This window comes from Macaca fascicularis, chromosome 15, assembly GCF_037993035.2.
Source record: "Macaca fascicularis isolate 582-1 chromosome 15, T2T-MFA8v1.1".
Lineage (NCBI taxonomy): Eukaryota > Metazoa > Chordata > Mammalia > Primates > Cercopithecidae > Macaca > Macaca fascicularis.
In genome coordinates, this window is record NC_088389.1 from 61795590 (window position 1) to 61819776 (window position 24187).

The 24187-nt window shown below is 50.0% G+C and overlaps 1 protein-coding gene across 6 annotated transcripts in view; it reads left to right on the forward strand.

The window, feature by feature from the left end:
- FBXO10 (F-box protein 10) overlaps positions 1-21775 on the forward strand; it is a 68181-nt gene extending 46406 nt beyond the window's left edge. For 3 of the 6 annotated variants that reach the window (XM_005581265.5, XM_045373476.3, XM_005581266.5), the window contains 7 exons: positions 2425-2561; positions 6478-6548; positions 8803-8955; positions 10260-10529; positions 14087-14400; positions 16601-16782; positions 19957-21775. In XM_005581265.5, the coding sequence (XP_005581322.3) occupies positions 2425-2561; positions 6478-6548; positions 8803-8955; positions 10260-10529; positions 14087-14400; positions 16601-16782; positions 19957-20131 (1302 nt within the window). In that variant the 3' untranslated portion in view covers positions 20132-21775. The remainder of the gene's footprint in view (positions 1-2424; positions 2562-6477; positions 6549-8802; positions 8956-10259; positions 10530-14086; positions 14401-16600; positions 16783-19956) is intronic. The other 3 variants (XM_074017055.1, XM_074017054.1, XM_045373478.3) reach the window with 2 other exon arrangements.
- Positions 21776-24187: the final 2412 nt, after the last annotated feature.

The window sequence follows — 24187 nt, forward strand, 5'->3', positions numbered from 1 at the left end:
CTTCCTGAGAGGCGGGTTTGGGGGTTTTTTGTTTTGTTTTTACACAGATTTATGGGGTATGGGAGAAATTTTGTTACATGTGTACTGAGAGACAGATTTCCCAGAAGTTGGGAAATGTAACAGAATTTTTTTGTTTGTTTGTTTGTTTTTTGAGATGGAGTCTCGCTCTGTCGCCCAGGCTGGAGTGCAGTGGCGCAATCTCGGCTCACTGCAAGCTCCGCCTCCCAGGTTCACGCCATTCTCCTGCCTCAGCCTCCAGAGTAGCTGGGACTGCAGGCGCCCGCCACTATGCCCGGCTAATTTTTTTGTATTTTCAGTAGAGACGGAATCTCACTGTGTTAGCCAGGATGGTCTCGATCTCCTGACCTCGTGATCCGCCCGCCTCGGCCTCCCAAAGTGCTGGGATTACAGGCATGAGCCACCGCACCCGGCCTGTAACAGACTTTTTATGGGCTTGAAAAAATAATAGCCACCGTTAATGCATAATGCTTATTATATACCAGATACTTTTTTAAGCACTTTGTAGATATTTACTTATCATTTAATGCTTACAGAACCCCGTGAAGAATTATTATTATCCCTATTTTGTAGTAAAGATATAGAGCACAAAGAGGAAGAGGATCCTGCCCAAAGTCCTACACCTAGTGACAGAGCTGGGATTTGAATCCAGGCAGTCTGACTCAAGGGTGATGTCTGAACCCATTATATCTTGACGCCTATAAAGATACAGAGAGAAGGCTGGGCACAGTGGCTCATGCCTGTAATCTCAGCACTATGGGAGGTCAAGGCAGGAAGATCCCTTGAGTCCAGGAGTTTGAGACCAGCCTGGGCAACATAGCAAGACCCTGTCTCTACAAAAAATTTTAAAAATTAGCCAGGCATGGTAACTCACACCTGTAGTCCCAGATACTTGGGAGGCAGAGGTGGGAGGTGGGAGGATCGCCTGAGTCTGGCACGTCGTGGCTGCCATGACTATGGCATGGTAGTGAGCCATGATTGTGCCACTGCACTCCAGCCTGGGCAACAGAGCGAGACCCTGTCTCAAAAAAAGAAAAAGAAAATACACCCAGCTAGCCAGTGTCTCCTGCCCACCCCTTCCCCTCACTGTGTTTCTGCCACGCAGCTAGTGGTAGATGCATGGCCTTGGCTTAGGAAATTATTGCCCCTCTGGCTAGAGAGATGAGAGGGGTTTGCCCTTCTGAGGATAGAGGGACAGCAGGTGGAGGGGGGAAGGGAGTGGTACATTTTAGTCCTGGTGTTGTAAAAGGGTACGGGGATGGAAACACCACTGTGCACTCCTTTCAGAGCTCTTCAGCCCTGTGCGGGACTTCCCTTAGGCAGTGGTTACCCTGATGAGCCTACCAAATCCTTCAGGAAAAATCCAGAAAGAGTAAGAATAAGGAGAGTTTGCGCACGAAACACTTTAAAACCAACTAGAACTTTATTTCTGTGAAATCGTTTTGGAAGAGATACAGCTAACTTCCCAATTTGCAAAGTATAGAATTGGCCTTCCGCTATAAATTAACAATTAGAGTGAGACAATAGTATTATTCTAATCTAAAAATATTAAGTCACTGTGCAAAAGCAACTAACTGGAATGGGAAAGAGAAAAACTAGGCTTCAGATCTGGCTCTTCCACAAATGTACTTACTATATAATCCTGCACCTGTTTTCCCATTCACACAAAGAGATATCAGAAATGAATATCTTGCTGGGTGTGGTGGCTCACACCTGTAATCCCAGCACTTTGGGAGGTCAAGATGGGAGGATCACTGGAGGCCAGGAGTTCAAGACCAGCCTAGGCAACAAAGCAAAAACCCTGTCTCTACCAAAAAAAAACAAAAAAAAACCAGAAAGATATCTGTTGGCATCCTGTAGCTCATACACCTTCTAAGACCTTATGCCCCATGGGACAGCTTGGCACCCCAGTGTCTGCATCTCCCGCTGACCCTTCCTAAATGAGAAAGGACTAGAAGTCAAATGACTCTGACCCCTCTGTGGATGTGGCCCCTTTAGGACTGCACTTGGCCAACATTTGGTTGCCCTGGGGTGCTGCCCTTCCCCAAGAGATGGCCTGGAAGTTATGGCCTGGCCAAATGATTGTGTGTTTGGGGGACTCATTAGAGGCTCTGAAACTTTCAGTAGCCTGCCTTGCAGGTGAAGACCAAGAGCCCTCCTAAGAGGCTGGGCAGCGAAGACTCCAATCTTCATAGTCTCCCTTACAGGTTTTGATGTGTGTACTGGTGCAGGAAGGGCATGGTGGCAGCACGACCCGTTCCCTTTGTCACGGGCTAGGGATCTTACAGTGAAGTCATTTTTTCCACTGTGTTCATCCCGCCATGGAGATGTGGGCGGCAGTCGGGCACTCTGCTTCTCACCGGCATGTCTGATCTGGCTTCTGTGGTGTCTCATTTTCACTTGCAGTGTAACCAGATCCACCATGGCCTTCGCTCTGGCATTGTCGTCCTTGGCAATGGGAAAGGCATCATCCGGAACAATCAAATCTTTTCCAATAAGGAGGCTGGCATTTACATCCTGTACCACGGAAACCCCATCGTGAGGTGTGTGCTGCTGTTTCCCTCCTTCGTCTTTGTTAACCTCCTCCCTGTCTCTCCTCCATTTGAAAACACTCTTTACAGAAACAACTGTACAGATGCAAGCACAGAAGCGACTTCACTCATCATCCCACGCCAGTAACACAGCTGCTTTTGTGTTTATGTGCCCTTCCAGTTAACTCTGTGTAGGCGTTCTATTTGGCAGTCACTACTGAGCACTTTCAACATGGGCAGAGTCTGCTCCCTGGGAGCTTACTCTAGCCTGGAGAAATGGGCACAGAAGTACCCCAAGGCAGGGATGGAACATAGATTTCAGCTCACCTAACAATTTCAGTTAGTTCCTAGTGGTGACTGGAGGAGCTGTGTCAACATCCTGGTGCTGGCCCTGGCCTCAGCACGAAAGCATGTATGGTCAGGGACTGATATAAGTGATAGGTGGGAGGCGGCAGTGGCAGTCCTAGGACCCTGTCTGCCGTCGCAGCTCTAGTATGGGGCAGACTGTGATAAATGCTGTCAGAGTGGTACCAGAAGGAGAGACTCATTCTGACTAGGAGGATGTGGGAAGGCCTTATTTAGGAGGTAGCATCAGAGTCAGACTTTGGAATATGGGTAAGACTTGACTCATGCAGATGGGGGCAGGGAGGGGTCGGTGGATGTTCCTAGTAACGGGAACAGCATGAGCAAAGGCAGCAGGGCACAGCAGATTCAGGGGTTAGCAAACTGTTCATGGTGGCTTGAGAAAAAATCTGACATGGTGTGACAGTGCTATAGAATATTTTAAATTGGGATGGTCCCAGAATATCTTGGGCCCTGTGGTCACCACAGCATGACCCTTGATGTCCTTGTGGCAGACCATCTGTGCCACACAGCAGAGTGGAAAGGAATGATGGAAAGAAAGGCTTGGGCCAGATGAGGAAGGCCTTACGTAGACCAGGCTGAGGCTGGGGAGCCTGTTCTGTCTACACAGCAGGGACTCATTAAAGGCTCTGAGCAGAAGGCTCACACAGTTATGTCTGTGCTTTAGGAGAATAGCTGGCATTAATGGGCAGCAAGTATATTCAGAGCGCTTTCCCCCCTGCATTATTCCATAGGCACTTCGTTTCCATGTTGTTGCATGCATGGCCTTTCTATTCATCACCTTGGAAAGTTTCACCATATTCCAGTATTTTGATATGCCATAATTTTTGAACCAGACCTAATTGCTGGTTCAAAAATTATGGAATTTAATCCTGTTTTTCACTGTTACAGACAGCTTACTAAAAACAATTAGTGGTCATAGAGCTCGTTCCCTTCTTCTGCATTATTGCCTGAACAGAGGAGTATTTGTATGTATGTGTGCCGTTCACTGAACACACATTCCAGCCACCCTGTATAAGGGGGCAGTGATACACAACATGTATAAGAACAGTCCCTGCCCCGTGGAGTTGACAGTCTCATGCTGGAGACGGACACACACTCACACAGCCATGATAGAAGACTCACCAAAATGAGCACTTTACTAGGCATTCGTGCAGACTGCCTGAAGAGCTCAGCCGTGATCTCAGCTGAGCATGTCAGGGAGCTGACATTTGAGTTGTGCTTCAAAGATAAATAGGATTTTATGGCCAGGGGAAAGGCATTCTGGGCCAGAGGCAGTGAAATTCAGGGTATGTCTGAGAAAATGGTGAGAAATGTGGTGTGTCCGGGCACGAGATGCCAGAGGGATAGTGCAAAGGCAGGCTGCTGCTGGACGGCAGAGGACCTTGAATGCCAAGCGTGACAGGCAGAATAATGGCCCCAAGGATGTCCATGTCTTAGTCCCTGAGCCCTGTGCATATATTGCCTTACAAGGCAGAAGGAACTTTGCAGATTTGATTGAGTGAAGGACCTTGGAGAAAGATGAAGGGAGGTTATTTTGGATGATACAGGTGGGCCCAGTGTAACCACAGGCCCTTATGAGAAGGAAGCAGGGGAATCAGGTTAAGAGAGCAGGGGCCGGGCACGGTGGCTCACGCCTGTAATCCCAGCACTTTGGGAGGCCAAGGCGGGCGGATCACTTGAGGTCAGGAGTTCGAGACCAGCCTGGCCAACACGGTGAAACCCCATCTCTACTAAAAATACAAAAATTAGCCAGGCGTGGTGGCAGGTGCCTGTAATCCCAGCTACTCGGAAGGCTGAGGCAGGAGAATCGTTTGAACCCGGGAGGTGGAGGTTGCAGTGAGCTGAGATCGTGCCACTGCACTCCAGCCTGGGTGACAAGAGCAAGACTCCATCTCAAAAAAATAAAATAAAATAAAATAAAGTAAAATAAATAAGAGAGCAGGAGATGTGAGGACAGAAGCAGAGGTCAGAGTGATGAGGCCACAGCCCAAGAAGTGCAGGCGGCCTCTAGGAGCTGGAAGGGATGAGGAATGGATTCTCCCTGGAGCCTCCAGATAGAACACAGTCTGCTGACACTTTGATTTTAGCCCTGAGAAACCCATTTTCAACTTCTGATCTCCTGAACTGAAAGACAGAAATTTGTATTGTTTTAAGCCACCAAATTTGTGGTAATTTGTTATAGTAACAATAGGAAACTAATACACCAACCTGAAAAGTCTGGGCTTTACCTTGGAGATGCTGGGGAACCATTAAAGAGTTTTGGGTGAGGAACATCATAATCAGATCAGTGTTGGGTTTATAAAACATAGTCATCTTGAGAGAATAAGTTGTGCTTTTTTCCTTTGTTTCTTTGCAATGAGAGATAAGAGTCTGGAGCAGGATACAGAATGAAGTTTAAGATCCCTGAAATGGCCTGGATGAGACAAACCATAGCATATATTTTTGCAACAGAAAGTTACATAACCTATTATGTTTCTCTTTTTTCCTTGGATGCAGAGAAGCACAGGACTCAAATTGTGCTCATCTGCAGTTAATATCCCATCCCGGGCTCTTAGTATGCTGATCTGTCTGCTTCTTCTAAATGTTTTCTCATCCCTCCTGTATCTTTATTCTGCTTGCCCCATGTACACACATACACGTTTCTCCAAGTGGCCACGGATCCTTTCTGGAGGTGAGATTTATAGTAAAAATACGCCAGGGCTCAGTTACTCACGCTGGTAGTCCCAGCTACTTGGGAGGCTGAGGTGGGAGGATCACTTGAGTGCAAGAGGTCGAGGCTAGCCTGAGCAACATAGCGAGAACCCATGTCTTAAAAAAAAAATTGTAAACATTTTCTGGCTCAAACATTTGAGGGTTGGATAAAATACATATAAGGCCAGGCGCGGAGGCTCATGCCTATAATCACAGAACTTTAAGAGGCTGAGGTGGACGGATCACTTGAGGCCAGGAGTTCGAGACCAGCCTGGGCAACATAACAAAACCCCATCTCTACAAAAAATACAAAAAATTAGCTGGATGTAGTGTTGCACACGTGTAATCCAGGCTGAGACATGAACATCTCTTGAACCCAGGAGGTGGAGGTTGCAGTGAGCTGAGATTGTGCCACTGCACTCCAGCGTGGGTAACAGAGCAAGACCTCAAAAACAAAACAAAACAAAAAATATGTGTGTGTATATATATATATATATGCATGGGTATATATGTAGATGACAGTCAGGTGAGGCTACAGTGAACTGGATATCATTGTGCGTGTATAGCATAGTTGGGGGTTTAGTTTTTGGTCAAGCTGTCCCAGTGACAACTAAACATTTTATATGCCTGGAATATAAAGGGACTTTGGGAAATGCTTTTATGCTGCTGTGGACTTGAGCCATAGGGAGGCTCAAGTGATCCTCTACCCCAACCTCCCAAGAAGCTGGGGCTACAGGTGCACACCACCACACCTGGCTAATTTTTTGGATTTTTTGTAGAGACAGGGTTTCCATGAAAGAAGGCGGTCTCCTGGAAGCATGACATTGATGCCCTGGGCTCACCTCTTTGTTTTGTTCTCCTTCCACTTTAGCGGGAACCACATCTTCAAGGGCCGTGCTGCCGGCATAGCAGTGAATGAGAACGGCAAAGGCCTCATCACAGGTATGGATGGAACTGCCTGGCACCTGGCAGCCAGGCCAAGGTCCCCTGGCATCACCTCCCAGCTTCAGGACCTCACACTGTTCCTTTACCCCCACAGACGATGGCCTCTTTCTCTGACTGTGGGCTGGAGCTCAGGGACGCCAGCTGCATGGTGGCCGTGCTTCTTACAGGAGGGCCTAGCACAGAGTGGGTGTCTGTTCCTTCCAGGCCCAGAGTCGACAGGCCATCACCAGGTGCCTCACAGATGTTTCAGAAGCACCAATGCCCAGCCACCTATCCGAATCCCTCCTCAGTCTTTGTTCGGACCTCTGCCTGCTCTGGAAACCTCCACCCGGCTAACCCTTGCTTATACTTTGGGACTTAACTTAATTGTCACTTCCTCAGGGAAACCTTCCCTGACTTCCCCATCGTACACAGATACACTCACTATACCCAGGATGCCTCCTTTCTAGGGCCTTTGACTTAATTTCTTAGTGGTTTGTGGTGTCCGTCTCCTCTGTTATAAAGCGGTGAATTCCACAAGGCGAGGGTCAAGTCTGTCTGGTACATCAGTGTAGCCTCAGCACAGAGCAGAGCTAGGCCTGGGGTATGAAAGGGATTCCACAAATGCTAGTCCAGGGAATCCCGTTGACTGTACTTACCAGACATAGATTGAGCACGTGTTGCATACAGGCCGTATTCCAGAAGCTACAGGTGCAGCAGTGAACAAGGCTCTCAGCCACTGACATTTTAGGAGAGGAAGCGAATAAATAAATCAAAGCCTACATATATGAGCAGAAAATATCCTATCTGAGGGTGACAAGTGTTCTATGGATAATTAAGGCAATAGAGGGACTGGGTGGGCATTTGGGATTGTGTGGTCAGGGCAGCCCTCTGAAAAGATGACAAGGAAGCCAGATCCCGAGTGGGAGTGGCTGGAGGAGCTGGGAAAGAACCTTCCGTGTAGGGCCGCCTGTGAGAACAGACTTAGCATGTCCGAGTGGACATCACTTGTGGGACTGGAGTGTGGTGCGCAAGGGGCCTGCAGTGGGGTCATGGAGACAGGAAGAGGCCAGTCACACAGGCTCCTGAGCCATTGCACCTCAGTCCCAAGAGGCTGCGTCTTCCCTGCCAGTGTTGGAGCAGCAGTGTCATGGACTACCCTTCTGACCCATGACTCTCTCACCTACCCCTGAGAGATGGTGGCTCCCAGGAGGAGGAGGGGATGGGTGTGGTCAGAGCTGAGGCTGAGAAGGACAGGTGAGACTAGCGCCTTCTCACAGGCTTGTGGGTAGATGGCCACATTCTGCCTCTGAGGGCTCTAAAGCCAGTTTATTCTTTTTTTTTTTTTTGAGACAGAGTTCCATTCGCTCTTGCTGCCCAGGCTGGAGTGCAGTGGCGCAGTCTCGGCTCACTGCAACCTCTCTACCTCCCGGGTTCAAGTGATTCTCCTGCCTCAGCCTCCCGAGTAGCTGGGATTACAGGCATGTGCCACCACGCCCAATTTTGTATTTTTAGTAGAGACAGGGTTTCTCCATGTTGGTCAGGTTGGTCTCGAACTTCTGACCTCAGGTGATCTGCCCACTTCAGCCTCCCAAAGTGCTGGGGTTACAGATGTCCAGCCTATTCTTTGTTTCGTTTCCTTTTTGTTTGGTTGGTTGGTTTTTTGGATACCAGTGTCACTCACCAAAGCTAGTTTATTCATTTTTTTTGAGGCAGGGTCTCAGTCTGTCATCCAGGCTGTAGTGCAGTGGTGCGATCATAGCTCACTGCAGCCCTGACCTCCAGGGTTCAAGTGATCCTCCCACCCCAGCCTCCCAAGAAGCTGGGACTACAGGTGCACACCACCACACCTGGCTAATTTTTTTGTAGAGACAGGGTTTCACCATTTTGCCCAGGATTGTCTGGAACTCCTGGGCTCAAATGATCTACCCGCCTTGGCCTCCCAAAGTGCTGGGATTACAGGCATGAGCCACCGTGCCCGGCCAAAACTAGTTCATTTTTAATCATCAGTCCTCAAGGCCATTGGGTAAAGTAGGTGCCGGGGAGATAGGAGTGCACAAGATAGACACAAGCCTTGCCCTTGGGGAAGGGAGTCAGCAGATAAGTCCCTGAAACGTCAGACAGCAGACAAGATTTACAGTGCTAATTGCTGGCAGGGTAAGGCCAGGGCCTCCTCCTCTGGAGTGGCCTTGATCGAAACTGTTCAAGTCCTATTTGCCAGCACTGGAGCTGGCCCTTGGGTACTAACCTTCTTTTCTGCTTCTCTCCATAGAAAATGTCATCCGTGAGAATCAGTGGGGAGGTGTGGACATCCGCCGTGGAGGGATCCCGGTTCTGAGGAGTAACCTCATCTGCTTTGGCTATTCAGATGGCGTGGTTGTGGGAGACGAAGGCAAAGGCCTCATAGAAGGAAATACCATCTACGGTGAGGAGCTTGTTCCCAACCGGGCCAGGGAGGCAGGAAACCCAGTTTCCATCTCCAGTTTGTGGGTCCTGAGAAGGTCACTGCCTTTCCCCGTGCCTCAAAGACCTCATCTGAACAGGCATTCTCAGGCCACAGTCACCCAGGCCCTCTCAGAACAAAGAGCCTCTTATAAATCATGTTGTAGTCCAGATTGACCCCGGGGGTTAGCAAAGCAGAAGGCTTTATCCCCTTTTAAAATAGCAAAAGACAGGAGTTGTGTCATGTCTTAAGAACAGGACCATTTCAGCCCTGGCTCATGTACATCTAACTCCTCTCATCCTTTCTTTTTTTTTTTTTTTTTTTTTTTTTTGAGACGGAGTCTCACTCTGTCGCCCGGGCTGGAGTGCAGTGGCCGGATCTCAGCTCACTGCAAGCTCCGCCTCCCGGGTTTACGCCATTCTCCTGCCTCAGCCTCCCGAATAGCTGGGACTACAGGCGCCCGCCACCTCGCCCGGCTAGTTTTTTTTTGTATTTTTTTTAGTAGAGACGGGGTTTCACCGTGTTAGCCAGGATGGTCTCGATCTCCTGACCTCGTGATCCGCCCGCCTCGGCCTCCCAGAGTGCTGGGATTACAGGCTTGAGCCACCGTGCCCGGCCTCATCCTTTCTTTTGATCCAGAGAACTGAAAATATAATGGGAAAACAAGATAATCACAGGAAGAAAACTATTCTCACTCAGTGACTTTGGGCAGAGCCTTCATCTGTCTGGACTGTAGCTCTAATAATACAGTGATGATAATAAAGGTGACTCAGGCCCACCTCTCTGCTCGGCCCTTTCTATGCACAATCGCATTTAATCCTCATGATTGCTTTCTGAAGGAGGCACAGTTGTTAACCCCATTTGAAAGATGAGAAAACTGAGGGACAGAGAAAGGTTTGGTAACTTGCTCAGGGTCTCACAGCTGGCAAGTGGTAGGGCTGGGATTCCAACTGAGGCTGCCTCCTATGCAGGGAAGGATTGGTGCCCCCTTGGCACTGTCACTGTGGGTTCATGTGCTTCTGATGTGGACATGTGGCCCTGACAGTCCTCAGAGCGCTTTCACACTGTGTGGAACGAGCCAAGCTTGTGAGGTTCACCTGATCCTGACGACCTCTCTTGTGTGAAGGTGAAGTCTGCAGCTAGAGCTATGAAGTGGCTTGTCCGAGGTCATTAGCAAGTCAGGGACTCTCTCCCAGGCCAGTGGCTTTTGCTTCCCCTCTCAGGGAGACTCAGGTGCCGCTTCACCTGAGTTCAGTGTCGGTGACCAGCTCCTCTCACTGTTCCAGCTAACAAGGGCTGTGGTGTGTGGATGATGTCGTCCAGCCTCCCCCACGTCACCAGCAACCACGTCAGCTACAATGGCCTGTATGGAGTGGCAGTGTTTAGCCAGAAGGATGGCTCCAGCGAGTTACCTCGAGGCCATAGGGCTCAAGAGAACTTCAGCGAGGATGGGGACGCCATCCTCTGGGAGACAGAGCTGGAGAAGGAGGACGACCCACTGCGCCGGCCCATCACCATAGCTCTTGTTGAGTCTAACAGTATTAATCACAATGGAGGTGAGTGTACCCCCTCAGCCCCTGCTCAAGAACCTTTCATGGCTCCCCACTGTTTTTTTTTTTCTCCAATTTAAAACTCTTAATTTAATTTTAATTTAAAACTTTTAATTTAATGTTAATTTAAAAGTAAACTTTAATGTCAAAAATGCAAACTTGGGGAGGGCAGAAAGATCACACACAAGGTCGCCACTTCACACTTGGAGGGTTGCACAGCGGCCAGGGAGAGGCGCTCCTCACTTCCCAGACAGTGGGGTGGCTGAGCAGAGGCGCTCCTCACTTCCCAGACAGTGTGGGGGCCAGGCAGAGGCGCTCCTCACTTCCCAGACAGTGTGGGGGCCAGGCAGAGGCGCTCCTCACTTCCCAGACAGTGTGTGGGGGCCAGGCAGAGGCGCTCCTCACTTCCCAGACAGTGTGGGGGCCAGGCAGAGGCGCTCCTCACTTCCCAGACAGTGGGGTGGCTGAGCAGAGGCGCTCCTCACTTCCCAGACAGTGGGGTGGCTGAGCAGAGGCGCTCCTCACTTCCCAGACAGTGTGGGGGCCAGGCAGAGGTGCTTCTTACTTCCCGGACAGTGGGGTGGCTGAGCAGAGGCGCTCCTCACTTCCCGGACAGTGGGGTGGCTGAGCAGAGGCGCTCCTCACTTCCCGGACAGTGGGGTGGCTGAGCAGAGGCGCTCCTCACTTCCCGGACAGTGGGGTGGCTGAGCAGAGGCGCTCCTCACTTCCCGGACAGTGGGGTGGCTGAGCAGAGGCGCTCCTCACTTCCCGGACAGTGGGGTGGCTGAGCAGAGGCGCTCCTCACTTCCCGGACAGTGGGGTGGCTGAGCAGAGGCGCTCCTTAATTTTTAGACGGTGCAGCCACCAGGCAGGGCCTTCTGCAGACTGATCCCAACTTGCCCTCAGGCCTCATCAGCCACTTCCAGCCTGATCCCCAATCCCCCTGCATTTATTCACTAAACTTGAATCCATTCTTTCCTGCCTCCTAACCTGCTGACCTCACTCATGCCGTTTCTCCCATCCACATGTCCCAAACTAACGTGAACTTCAAAACCTGCTGTGAATGGATCCCTTCATTCCTTCCTCCTTTGAACCAGGCCCTCCCCAGCCCCACTGGCATTTGTTATGGGGCCTCATGGCTGTATTTATTTCTGTGGCTGTTCCATCAACACTGATAGGCCATGAACTTGAGACAAAGAACTGAAGTCCACCCAGCTCAGTGCCCCTGTCCCTGCAGTACCAAATCCCACCTCTGGCACATACACTTTTAATCAATGCTAGGATACATTTCTCACAATTTAACACCTCTCCTGAGATGCATATCATGGTTGAATTGGCAATGAGTTTTCTTTCCTAGGCAGAAAATAAAAATGTTTTAAATCTATGTTATCCTAAACCTGATGAAAAATGGAGGCCAGGTGCCAGGGATCACGACGCCTGTAATCCCAGGACTTTGGGAGGCCAAGACGTGGGGATTGCTTGAGGCCAGGTGTTGAAGACCCGCCTGGGCAACATAACAAGACCTGGTTTCTTAAAAAAAAAAAAAAAAAAAGAAGAAGAAAAAGAAAAATTAGCTGGATCTGGTGGCATGTGCCTGTGGTCCCAGCTACTCAGGAGGCAGGAGGATCACTTGAGCCCAGGAGCTCAAGGCTGCAGTGAGGTATGACTGCACCACTGCACTTTAGCCTGGCAACAGGAGTGAGATCCTGTCTTTAAAGAAAAAAAAAAAGGTGTTAGAAGATGTTTGATATTTCTTGAATTAAAAAAAATTACTGTGTAGTTCATCTAACTCCAGGGCTCCCAAAGCTAGCTGATTATCAAAATCACTGTGGGGTGGGGGTTGGAGGGTAGGATGGATGGGTGGGTCGGGAAATGGAGGAAGGCTTATTAAGAACAGATTCCTGGGCCACGTGCAGAGCTCACACCTGTAACCCTAACACTTTGAGAGGCCAAGGCAAGAGGATCGCTTGAGTTCAGGAGTTCAAGACCAGCCTAGGCAACACAGAGATCCCCATCTCTACTGAGATAAAAAATTTTTTCAAATTAGCTGGGCGTGGTGGTACATACCTGTAGTTCCAGCTACTAGGGAGGCTGAGGTGGGAGGATGCTTGAGCTCAGGACTCAGAGTTTGAAGTTGCAGTGAGCTATGATGGTGCCACTGCACTACTGCCTGGGCAATAAAGCAAGACCCTGTCACAAAAATAACAAAACAAAACAAGATTCCTGGGCCTGGTAAGCACTTGCCTGTGGTAGTGGTAGAGGACAGGGAGATGGATAACCAGCAGCCCTAACCCAATTATTCGGAAAATGAGTTCTGTCCCCTCCCAGGTCAGTTTCCTCCATGTGGCCATGCTGTCTGTCCGGTACGACAGGGAAAGCCGGCTACATTCACAAATACTTATTTTTGTTATTCTCAACCAAGCCAGGAGAAGCAACAGGCTGGTGCCACGAAGAGATTTGAGCTTGCAGGCTCGTGGCTCCACACTGCTGCAGGGCCCCAGTCATTGTCCTGCACACGACCTCCCCCAGCACTGCCCCAATAGGGGCTAGGGCAGTGGTGGGCAGAGAGACCTACTGCAGAGCCCTCCCCTCCTCATCCCCAGATCTGGCTGCCCTACTGTCTTTTCCTGGCAAGCCATGGGGCTCTAATCCTGCTGACTTGGGGCTTTTCTCTTTTTTTTTTTTTTTTTTTGAGACGGAGTCTCGCTCTGTCGCCCAGGCTGGAGTGCAGTGGCGCAATCTCGGCTCACTGCAAGCTCCGCCTCCCGGGTTCACGCCATTCTCCTGCCTCAGCCTCCCGAGTAGCTGGGACTACAGGCGCCCACAACCGCGCCCGGCTAATTTTTTGTATTTTTAGTAGAGACGGGGTTTCACCGTGGTCTCGATCTCCTGACCTTGTGATCCACCCGCCTCGGCCTCCCAAAGTGCTGGGATTACAGGCGTGAGCCACCGCGCCCGGCCTGGGGCTTTTCTCTTAATGTACCTAGTGTCTCTGAGTACACACAACCCCAAGCATCAGTTTCCCTTTCCCAAATTTCTAACACATTTTTGACACATATTTCTTCGCTTAGTAAGTTTTCTACTCCAAAATTACAGAATTTTCATTAAGAAGAAAATTTCCCCAAACAGTAGGGAGGCAGATTCCAGCTTAGTGTAGGAAGGAGAGCAAAGCAAAACCTTCTAACGAGTAGATCTGCCTGTCCAGAGGGGGAGTGGGCACCCCGTCAGGGAGGTGGAAGTGGCAGTAGGATGGCGGTGGTGCTGGAGGCATTCAAGCACATGGTGGGAGCTCAGGCCAAAGGAGCCTTCTCACATCATGTTTCCCTGGCTACACTGAATAAGGACTTCATGCAGAAGAACCAGAGTTTTGTTGATGCACCTGGATTTCCTCCTGTTTCATCAGCTTGGAAGATGCAAACTCAAGGGGTGGTTCTGAGTGTTGCTACCTCTTCTTCTCCACTCTGTTCTCCTGGAGTGCACAATTCAGGGAAGGCTTTTCCTGACTGCTGGTGTCAGGGCTGACCCTGGGACCCCCCTGTGCTTTCCAACCCCTCCACCCATAGCCTCAGGACTCTATGTCCAGAGCAGCGAGGCACTGCATGTCATCACCAATGTGATCCACGCGAATGGGGACAGAGGCATTACTGTGGCCCAGAGCAGCCAACCCACCCGAGTGGCCAACAACAGCATCTCCTGCAACCGGCAAAGTGGGGTCAAGGTTGAGGCCCAGTGCAAAGTGGAGCTCCGGGGCAATGGTATCTATGACAACAGAGGCCATGGCATTATCACCAAGGGCGACAGCACCATCGTCATTGAAAACGATATCATTGGCAATCGGGGCAGCGGGCTGCAGCTGCTGCCTAGGTCCGACACTAAAGTGAGTATGTGTGCGTGTGTGTGACATGTGGTGCCCACACAGGGCACAACCCTGGGACAGTCCTCGTGGCCTCTGCTGAGAACAGAACCGTAATCACTCAGCACTACAAGGGACAGTATCCCTCCTGCCAGGACTCAGCCTGGGAAATGTGGGTGGGACTTCCCACAGGAGGGGACAGAGAAACCGAGTCCTGAAGGATGAACAAGGGCTCACCAGCAGGAAGCCAGGGATGGGGTGTCACCTTGTCATGGCGTTGGGAGCCTCCTGAGGTATCTTCATGGTCTCCAGGTCAAGGTCAGACTATTTCAGCTCTCTTTCCTTAACAGAATCTTGCACAGTGCCTGGTGTACAGTAGATGCTTAATGAGGAGAGAGATCCTGCCTTGGGGACTTTGCACACACTCTTCCCTATATACCCCACATATCCCCTGCCCCCCTTGCACTACAGTCCTGCAGCTTAGCTGTGTCTGTTCAGGAAGAGTACCTAAGCCCCCACCTACCACCCGAGGCTGTTTGAGGTACCCCTTGTCTGGTGCTTTTGCCCACCCCTACCTCACATATCACTCTCCACCGTGCTCGGTCCTCACAGCACTCTCCGCCGTGCTCGGTCCTCACAGCACTCTCCGCCGTGCTCGGTCCTCACAGCACTCTCCGCCGTGCTCGGTCCTCACAGCACTCTCCGCCGTGCTCGGTCCTCACAGCACTCTCCACTGTGCTCGGTCCTCACAGAGCGCTCTCCACAGTGCTTGGTATCTCTTCCTTTACCTATTTGTCTCCCCGCCAGACTGAGCTCTGAGCACCTTTCTATGCAGAGCCCTGTTTCATTGTGGAGCCAAACAGACCTTGTCCCTGCCCTTGTGGAATTATGATCCCAAAGGCTCTATTTTTATTTTTAGTTTAACAGTTTTGGGGGTACAGGTGGTTTTTGGTTATATGGGTAAGTTCTTTAGTAGTGAATTCTGAGATTTTGGTGCCCCTGTCACTCAAGCAGTGTACACTGTACCCCATATATAGTCTTTTATCCCTCACCCTGCTCCCACCCTTCCCCCCGAGTCACCAAAGTCCATTATATCTTTCTTATGCCTTTTCATCCTCATAGTGTAGCTCCCACTTATAAGTAGTAAGCAAGTAAGGACATAGGATATTTGGTTTTCCATTCCTGAGTTACTTCTCTTAGAATAAAGGCCTCCAAGTCCATCCAAGTTGCTGCAAAGGTCGTTATTTCATTCTGTTTTATGGCTGAGTAGTATTCTGTGGTGTGTGTGTATATATATATACACATATATATACCACATTTCTTTTTTTTGTTTTTGGAGATGGAGTTTCACTCTTCTTGCCCAGGCTGGAGTGCAATGGCATGATCTCGGCTCACTGCAACCTCCACCTCCTGGGTTCAAGCCATTCTCCTGCCTCAGCCTCCCAAGTAGCTGGGATTACAGTCATGTGCCGCCATGCCCAGCTGATTTTGTATTTTTAGTAGAGACAGGGTTTCACCATGTTGGTCAAGCTGGTCTCAAACTCCTGACCTCAGGTGATCCACCTGCCTTGGCCTCCCAAAGTGCTGGGATTACAGGCACGAGCTGCTGTACCCAGCCTGTACCACATTTCTTTATCTACTCTTTGGCTGATGGGCAGTTAGGTTGAATGCATATTTTTGCAATTGTAAATTGTCCTGCTATCAACGTGCGTGTGCATATGACTTTTTCATATAATGACTTTTTTTTTCCTTTAGGTAGACATCCAGTAGTGGGATTGCTGGGTTGCCTAAAGCCTTTTTACAGTTCTGCAGCTTCATAGGTTAGTGACTTTAGGCAGGGAGTGAAGAATTCTGGGGCTTTGCCTCTGAGCACCGCGGGAGCAGAGGAAGGGAGAGAGGGACACACTTTTGTCTCAGCTGGGTTGTCAGTGGCCCTGACTTCTGACACTAGGTCCCCTCTCTGCAGGCCTTTGCATATTGTTTCTCCTTCTGCAGCAGCTCTCCCTGTTCTGCATCTCATAAATGCCTACAACTTACCTATCACCTCTTCCAGGAAGCCTTCCCTGGCTCCCCCAGACTGTTCTTGGTGCCCTTCTTTGAGCTCATAGGCTCTTCATTGACCTGCCTAGCATGTTCCTGCCCCTCGGTTTTAGAACTGATCATTCACTTGCCTGCTCAGTCTATGAGTCCCTGAGGTGTGACAATCTTTGGCTGCCTCTCCCAGGTAATAAAGAACCGGATCCACTCATTCCGGGCCTATGGCATTGCAGTGCGGGGCCGTGCCAAGGCCCTGGTGCAGGAAAACATCATCTTCCAGGGCAAAACAAATAAGACCATCTTTCAGCAGATCTCAAACAACCGAGAATGTGTCATGCAAAACAACAAGTTCCTGGTCTTCAAGAAAAAGTGAGTGCCTGGGGTTGCCTGAACCAGTCCTCTAGAGCCACAGTAAGCTCCCCGAAGAAGCCAGGCCCACACCCGGGGATTATGGTTGCCCGGGCTCCCTGCAACACTGCCAGCTGTCGACTCCAGTCAGAAAAAGGCCTGTGCCTGGCTCTGTGTCAGGCCGGGGCTGAGGATTCACCGGGAGGGAACAAGCTTTTTAAGAGTCAGGGGTACGTGGTTTCAAATCTCAGCTCTGCAGGTTACTGGCTGTGTGACCTTGGGCAACTTACTTCACATCTCTGAACTTTAGTAAAATCCATTTAATAAGATCACGTGACCTGTCTGAATCTCTGAGGGGTTGTAAAAATGTTAGTTGCTGCTGCTGCTGTCCTTTAGTCGCTCTGCCTCAGTGTATCACAATTGCTGCCACCCATCTTCCCCAGACCTCTCTGTCCTTTCATGTTCCCCATTTCAGCGACATCACCATCTAGTGTTCTCACAACAAAACTTCTGCTCCCTTTTTCTACCTAATCTGAAGATGTCCAGTCACTCACCAGGTCTTGTTGATTCTGCTTCTAAAATGTTCCCTTTTCCGGCACCTCCTCTTCCCCAACTGCTGCCACCCTACTTCAGGTCTCAGCACCGCTTACCCTAACCTGTACCGCCTATATTACTGCAGTGCACAGCTGTTCCAGCTGCCTCTGCACGGGCTGTGTTCTGATTGGTCCGTGCTTTTGCTTTCCCATTCTGGTTGTAAAATCACACTGATATTTGCTGTAGTTGGTATCACTCCTGCACTGCCAATGTCACCTATCCCCCCGCAGCAGCCTCCTGCCAGTCTCCCTGCCCATGACTACCCCCTGCTCCACTCTGGAAGTTGTCCCATGTATCCCGCCAGTTTAATCTTTCTAAGTGAGAGCTCCGGTCACATCGCATCCATGGTTAAAAACCTCTCATGGATCTTCATGTTCTGTAGTAATGATCTCCATACTTTTTGTATTACACACACACTCAGGAAAAAATATTCTTTGAAGAAACCCCCTGATGTAGGTATACCTATTTATTTATTTATTTATTTATTTATTTATTTATTTATTTGGAGACCAAGTCTCGCTGTGTTGCCCAGGCTGTAGTGCAGTGGTGCAGTCTCGGCTGACTGCAACCTCTTCCTCCCAGGTTCAAGCAGTCCTCCTGCCTCAGCCTCCTGAGCAGCTGGGATTACAGGTGCCCACCATGACTCCTGGCTGATTTTTGTGTTTTTAGTAGAGATGGGGTTTCACCATGTTGGTCAAGCTGGTCTCGAACTCCTGACCTCAGGTAATCCACCTGCCTTGGCCTCCCAAAGTACTGAGATTACAGGTGTGAGCCACCGTGCCTCACTGGTATACCTATTTATAACTTCTATGTGTTTATTCTAGCAGTATATTATTTACATTATAAACTATCTCCAAAATATAAAATGTTAAAGTATAAAGTTAAAAAAAAATCAAAATTCTAGTATTTTCTTCCCACATCCCAGCAGATTATATTGTGGACTCCCTGGGATCCACCTCCTCCTCCCCTTTGGAGACCCCAGGGTACAGGGTATAGCCCGGACTTTGCCAGAGGCAGCGCTGGTATTGTGCACTGTGTACCCTGAGGTCCTAATTGTCTTTTCCAGCCTCTCATTTCATCTCCTTTTCAGTACTGATCTCCTGCTGCCAAACTCAAATATACACAGTCCTCCCAACATGCTTAGGCCTTTTTACTCACATGCTAGTAACCAACCTCTGATTCCGTCCACAACTTTCTAATCCTTTCACTGTAACATCATTATCATAAAAATACATATAAGACAACGTGTTGCCTTAAGCAAATGGAGATTTAGCGTGTAAAGTTGGTTCCTTGTAACTCAAGCATTAGAAAACTGTGACCACAGCTTCACTATCATTTTATTTTTCCCGGCCCTCCATACTCTCTACAAGAGTTTGGGTGACTGGAAACCCACTAAATTCTATCCTCCGTAGATTTACATTTTCCCAGATGTCATATAAAAGAAATCGTGGCTGGGTGCAGTGGCTCACGCCTGTAATCCCAGCACTTTGGGAGGCCGAGGCGGGTGGATCACCTGAGGTCGGTTATTTCGAGACCAGCCTGGCCAACATGGTGAAACCCCGTCTCTACTAAAAATACAAAAATTAGCTGGGTGTGACGGCACGCAACAGTGGTCCCAGCTACTTGGGAGGCTGAGCCAGGAGGATCACTTGAACCTGGGAGGAAGAGGTTGCAATGAGCCCAGATCACACCACTACACTCCAGCGTGGGTAACAGAGCGAGACTCCGTCTCAAAAAAAAAATAAAAATAAAACCCAGAAATCCTGCAGTATGTAGTCTTTTGAGTCTGGCTTCTTTCACTTAGCCTAACATGCTGGAGATTCATTCATGGTGTTGCATGTAAGGCATTCATTCCTTTCGATTGCTGAGTAGTCTTCCCCTGTATGGGTGTACTGCACAGTTTATTCACTCATCAGCTGAAGGGTATTTAGGTAGTTTCCAGTTTTTGGTGATTATGAATAAAGCTATAAACATTTGTGGTCATACAGCTGAAAAGAAATGAAAGAGGAAAAGTTGGGCACTGTTGCACACACTTGTAATCCCAGCTACTTGGGAGGCTGAGGCAGGAGGATCACTTGAGCCCAGAAGTTTAAGACCAGCTTGGGCAACATAATGAGACCCTGTCTCACAACACCCACCCTATGATCTTATCCAGATTCTTATTTAAAGAGGGGAAATCGGCTGGGTGCAGTGGCTCAAGCCTATAATCCCAGCACTTTGGGAGGCTGAGGTGGGAGGATCACTTGAGCCCAGGAGGTTGAGGCTACAGTGAGCCATGATTGTGCCACTGCACCCCAGCCTGGGCAACAGAGTGAGACTGTGTCTCAAAAAAAAGTGGGAAAATTTAGGCCTGTAGGGGGACCTTGTCCAAGGCTACATGCAGAGTTGAAGGCAGAGCTGGACGTGGAATGCAGGGCTTTTGCCCCTTAGTTTCTTATCCTCCCACCTCTTTGGGCTAACACTAAACTGGAAGATAAAACCTACATCCAGATTTAAACACCTGGATCCACCAATCTGGAACCAAAGTTAAGATTGTGCAGGGCATTCAGCCAGCACTGCAGACCCCTCAGAAGTTCACTGACTTTTGTTTTGCACCTCCAGGTCTGATACATGGCGCCTGGTGAACCCGCCAGCACGGCCCCACCTCGAAACCTCTCTGAGACGCCCCTCGGCAGCCCACAATGGGCAGAAGGTGACAGCCATGGCAACAAGGATCACGGCCCGGGTGGAAGGTGGTTACCACAGCAACCGCAGTGTCTTCTGCACCATCCTGTGAGGACCCAGACCTGCTTCAGGGCCAAGCCTGGATGGGTGCTCAGAGGAGCTGAAGTGGAAATAGTGCCTGAGAAGACTCCGCCCCTTCCCTCCCCCCCCACCAACAAATGGGTCCCAGGCCTTCAAAACACAGTACCTCCAGAACACTTCAGCTCCACAGCCCGTAACAAGAAGGAAGTGGGAAATGGTTTTCAAGAAGGGATAGAAGTTGGTGGGTTTCCAGTCACTCAACGTCTGTAAAGATTGTGAAGAGCTGGGGAAGCTCAAATGCTGAAGCTTTTGGTCAGGATTTTCTTTGAGTTCTAAGGAACCGTGTTTTACACACACCAAACCCAGACTCTTCTCAGGAAATAACAGATTTACTTCTGATGGTGGGAAGTGATTCTAGTGAGGTGGAGAGAGACAACTGCCCCAGAATTTTCCCCTTTGCTAGACCTGTCTCCCTCTCAATCTCTCCAACGACCCTACCACACCCTCCCAGTTGTCTCTGGAGGCTGGAGAAGTTGAGTTTGGTTGACTTGAGGACTTGGACATGGACCTGGGAGGGAGGGAGGACGTGGGAGCAACAGGAGGCCGCACGGAAAGGCTGCCCAGGGATGAGAGAGGGACACACTGAAACAGGTGGGGCTCCAGCGTGCAGGCAGGTGCTCGGCTGGGTGGACAGGGATGCACAAGGCTCTACTCCATCCCCAAAGGCTCCCAAATGCAGGAGGTTTCAAACCCCACGTCAGCGCGCCCACACCAGCCACCCTTCTTGGCACCAGGCTGTCCAGATGGGGGAACCTGGGCCTCTCGTTTGCATCTGTGTTCTCATGGATGAGCGCTGGCCTTTACTGACCCTCCCGAGCCTCCCGACTCTGTGCCTTGGCTCATGCTTTTTCCTCCTCCTGGCATGCCCTTCTCCCCCATCTCCGTGTCCTCCTTTCCTCAAGGTTTAGCCAAGACACTGCCACCTCCACATAGCTCTCCTCGCCCTCTTTCCCCCTCTGGGCCTCAGTAGCCTTCTCTGCTCCCTCTCAGGGTACTGAGCACTTTCTGCCTTGTCCTTGAGCTATCTGGGTCCATAGCCTGACCCCCCACTCACCTGTGTGCTCCCTTAGGTAGGGCCACATCTGACTCCGTGTCCCCAGATCTCAGCTCTGGGGCTGGGGTGGGATGAGTGGCCTGAGTGAGGAGAGGAAGGCCAGCTCCCAGAGGACTTTACTGAACCGTACTGTGAATATGTCCAAGTCCCAAAGCCAGGCGAGCTCAGACCCCACTGCTTGAGGAAGGGGGCTGGATGCAGGGCCAGCTCAGCCTGAACAATCCCCTCCCACTCGGCCTTTCCTGTGGGGCCTTCACCAGCCTGCTGGGGTCACTGTCGTGCACATGGCTGCATGGCTGGTTCTATTGGCCCTAGGTGCTGCTCTGTTGGGTGGGATGGGAGAGGGGAGAGGGAGCCAGGAGCACTGGGTTCTCCCTGAGAACACTGGGCACAAGAGTGCTGGCCTCTTCTATCCCTGGCGCTTCCTTTGCACTTGTTTGGTGGCCCCAATGTGAGTCGCTGTAGAAAATGCTGCCTTTACTATTTTCTAAGAAATTACTTTTCTGTGAACCAACAGTAACAAAAACCTCAGTAACCAAAATAAAGTTCTATATTTTAAAAGAGGCACTTTGGGAAGCCTTTCCTTGGTCTGGGCATACCCTGGGGCTCCCAGACGGCCAGGTCCAGCACTGTTTCCTCTGGAGGAGACAGGAGAGTCCTGGGGCTATGTTGTTGGGTCCGCTGGTTCCTGTGACAGTTCCTGTGACAGCTCCTGATAGAGAGCTGGGGGGCTCGATCGGGCTATAATTCCACTCCTGCCTGCTTGCCCAGTGGGCTCTGTGAAGACAACAGAAACAGGCTGTCCCCGTGGATCACTGGACCGTCAGCTTAGGGACCTCAGACCCGGGAGCACACTTCTCCAACTTCACTTAGAATTTTTGCTATATCCATATGTCACCTGAGAAGTTAGTACTTTTTCCTTTAAATCTACTTAATTTTTAGAACTTTTAAATATGCAGAAAAATTGAGCAGATCGATGGTTACGACAGAGTTCCCATACTACCCTTGCCACCCCCAGGTTTCCATGTTATTAACATCTTATGCTATCAGTGTACATTTGTAAAAATTCATAAACTAGTACTGGTACATTACTAACTAAAGTCCATGGTTTATTCAGATTTCTTTCTTTTTGAAATGGGATCTCACTCTGTTGCCCAGGCTGGAGTGCAGTGGCGTGATCATGGTTCACCGCAGCCTTGACCTCCCCAGGCTCACTCAGGTGATCCTCCCACCTCAGCCTCCTGAGTAGCTGGGACTACAGGCATGCGCCACCACACCTGGCTAATTTTTGTATTTTTTTGTAGAGATGGGGTTTTGCCATGTTGCCCAGCCCAGTCTCAAATTCCTGGGCTCAAGTGATCCGCCTGCCTTAATGCCCCAAAGTGCTGGGATTACAAGCATGAGCCACTGTGCCTGGCCTTAGATTTCTTTAGTTTGTTACCTAATGTCCTTTTTCCATTCCAGGATCCCATTCTACAACATGTCTTTTTTTCACACACTGAAAAGACTTTTTATATAAATAAACGTTAAACTATTAAAATGAAAATATTCTCTTGTTTTGGTAGTTACTAATATTTGCTGCCCCTCAGGGAGAGTAACATGCCCTATCATGTTGCCATGTAACCTGATTTGCCCAGTGAATGTGGGCAGAAGTGGTTAACGGTCACTTCCAGGCAGAAGTTTAAGGGCCATCAGAACTTGCCCCGATCGCGTGTCCCTCTGCCGTTAGACCGCCATGTGTCAGACACGGCAGCCTGAGTCCCGGGCTGAAGCTAACCCAGAGCAGGGCCCCAGCTGCCTGCTGGCTGACAGACATGTGCAAATGAACTTCTGTTGAAACCAGACATTTGAGGGTCATTTGTCACTGCAACTTAGCCTAACCAGCAGAACACGAGTACTTTGCTACATTCCTGAGCCACCTACAATCATCTTAAGTTCTGTCAATAATATATTAAACATTGACTTGGCGAGGTCATTGTCCCCATCTTGGAGGCTGGGAGTGCTGATGCTCCTGAGACCTGGTAGGGGCAAGTTCCCTATCAGATGTTAAGAGCTTGTAGGGGAGAGGTGTGGGGAGCGCTATCGCCTGGGGCATAGGTGGCAAGGAAGGGAACAGCTGGGACACAATTTCCCTCCAGGTCATTTAGAGGCAGAAGTGGGAAGAACAACACCCACCTTGGCTCTTGTGCATTTGGGGAAGAATCGGGGAGTGAGAGTGCTTTGCACAACAGGTCAGACCTGCCCAAGAAAACCCAGCCCATCTAACTGTTTACTTGAGCCAAAGTCTCTCTCCCTGGCTAAATTCTACCCCTCCTTCAGAAGCTCCCTAGTCACTACTTCTGTGGGACACCTTCCCCGGTCTCTGCAAGTATCAGTTCAGTGCTCCTTCTCCACGCTCCTGTGCCCGCTCAGCCACACGCCACCTGCAGATGGCACAGAATCCTCTGTATTTTCAGTCTGTTGGTTTAGGGCAGGGATTTTGCCCATCTTGTTCACTGTTGATTCTCTATGCCCAGCACAAAGCTCACTAAGTGTTGGATGGATGGGTGGACAGACAAGCAGACAAATGAGGAAACAAACCCAACCTCATTCCTAGAATCTCTACCTCCTGGGGCCCCCAAAGGACATCTCTTCACTCTGTTCTGTGACAACTCTTCAGATATTTGCAGGCAGCACCCTCATCCCCCTGGGGTCTGCTGCCCTCCTGGGTTCCTCTCATATGTGCCAGTTTGCAGGGTGTCTCTTCACCACTCTGGTCATTTCTCGAGACTCATTCCAGTGGCCTGGGTAGGTCTTGGAAAGCCCAAAGCGGCAAAATGGAGGAGTCCTGTCCTGCGTCTTAGGAGGAATGGCCCAGCTCCATGGGCAGCACTCATGGATCTAAAGAGAATTCTCTAAGGTACTGTGTTTCCTTGGAATCATTTGCTTTCAGTCTACAGTAGCAGCTTATACTGTGTCCTCCCTGGACTTACC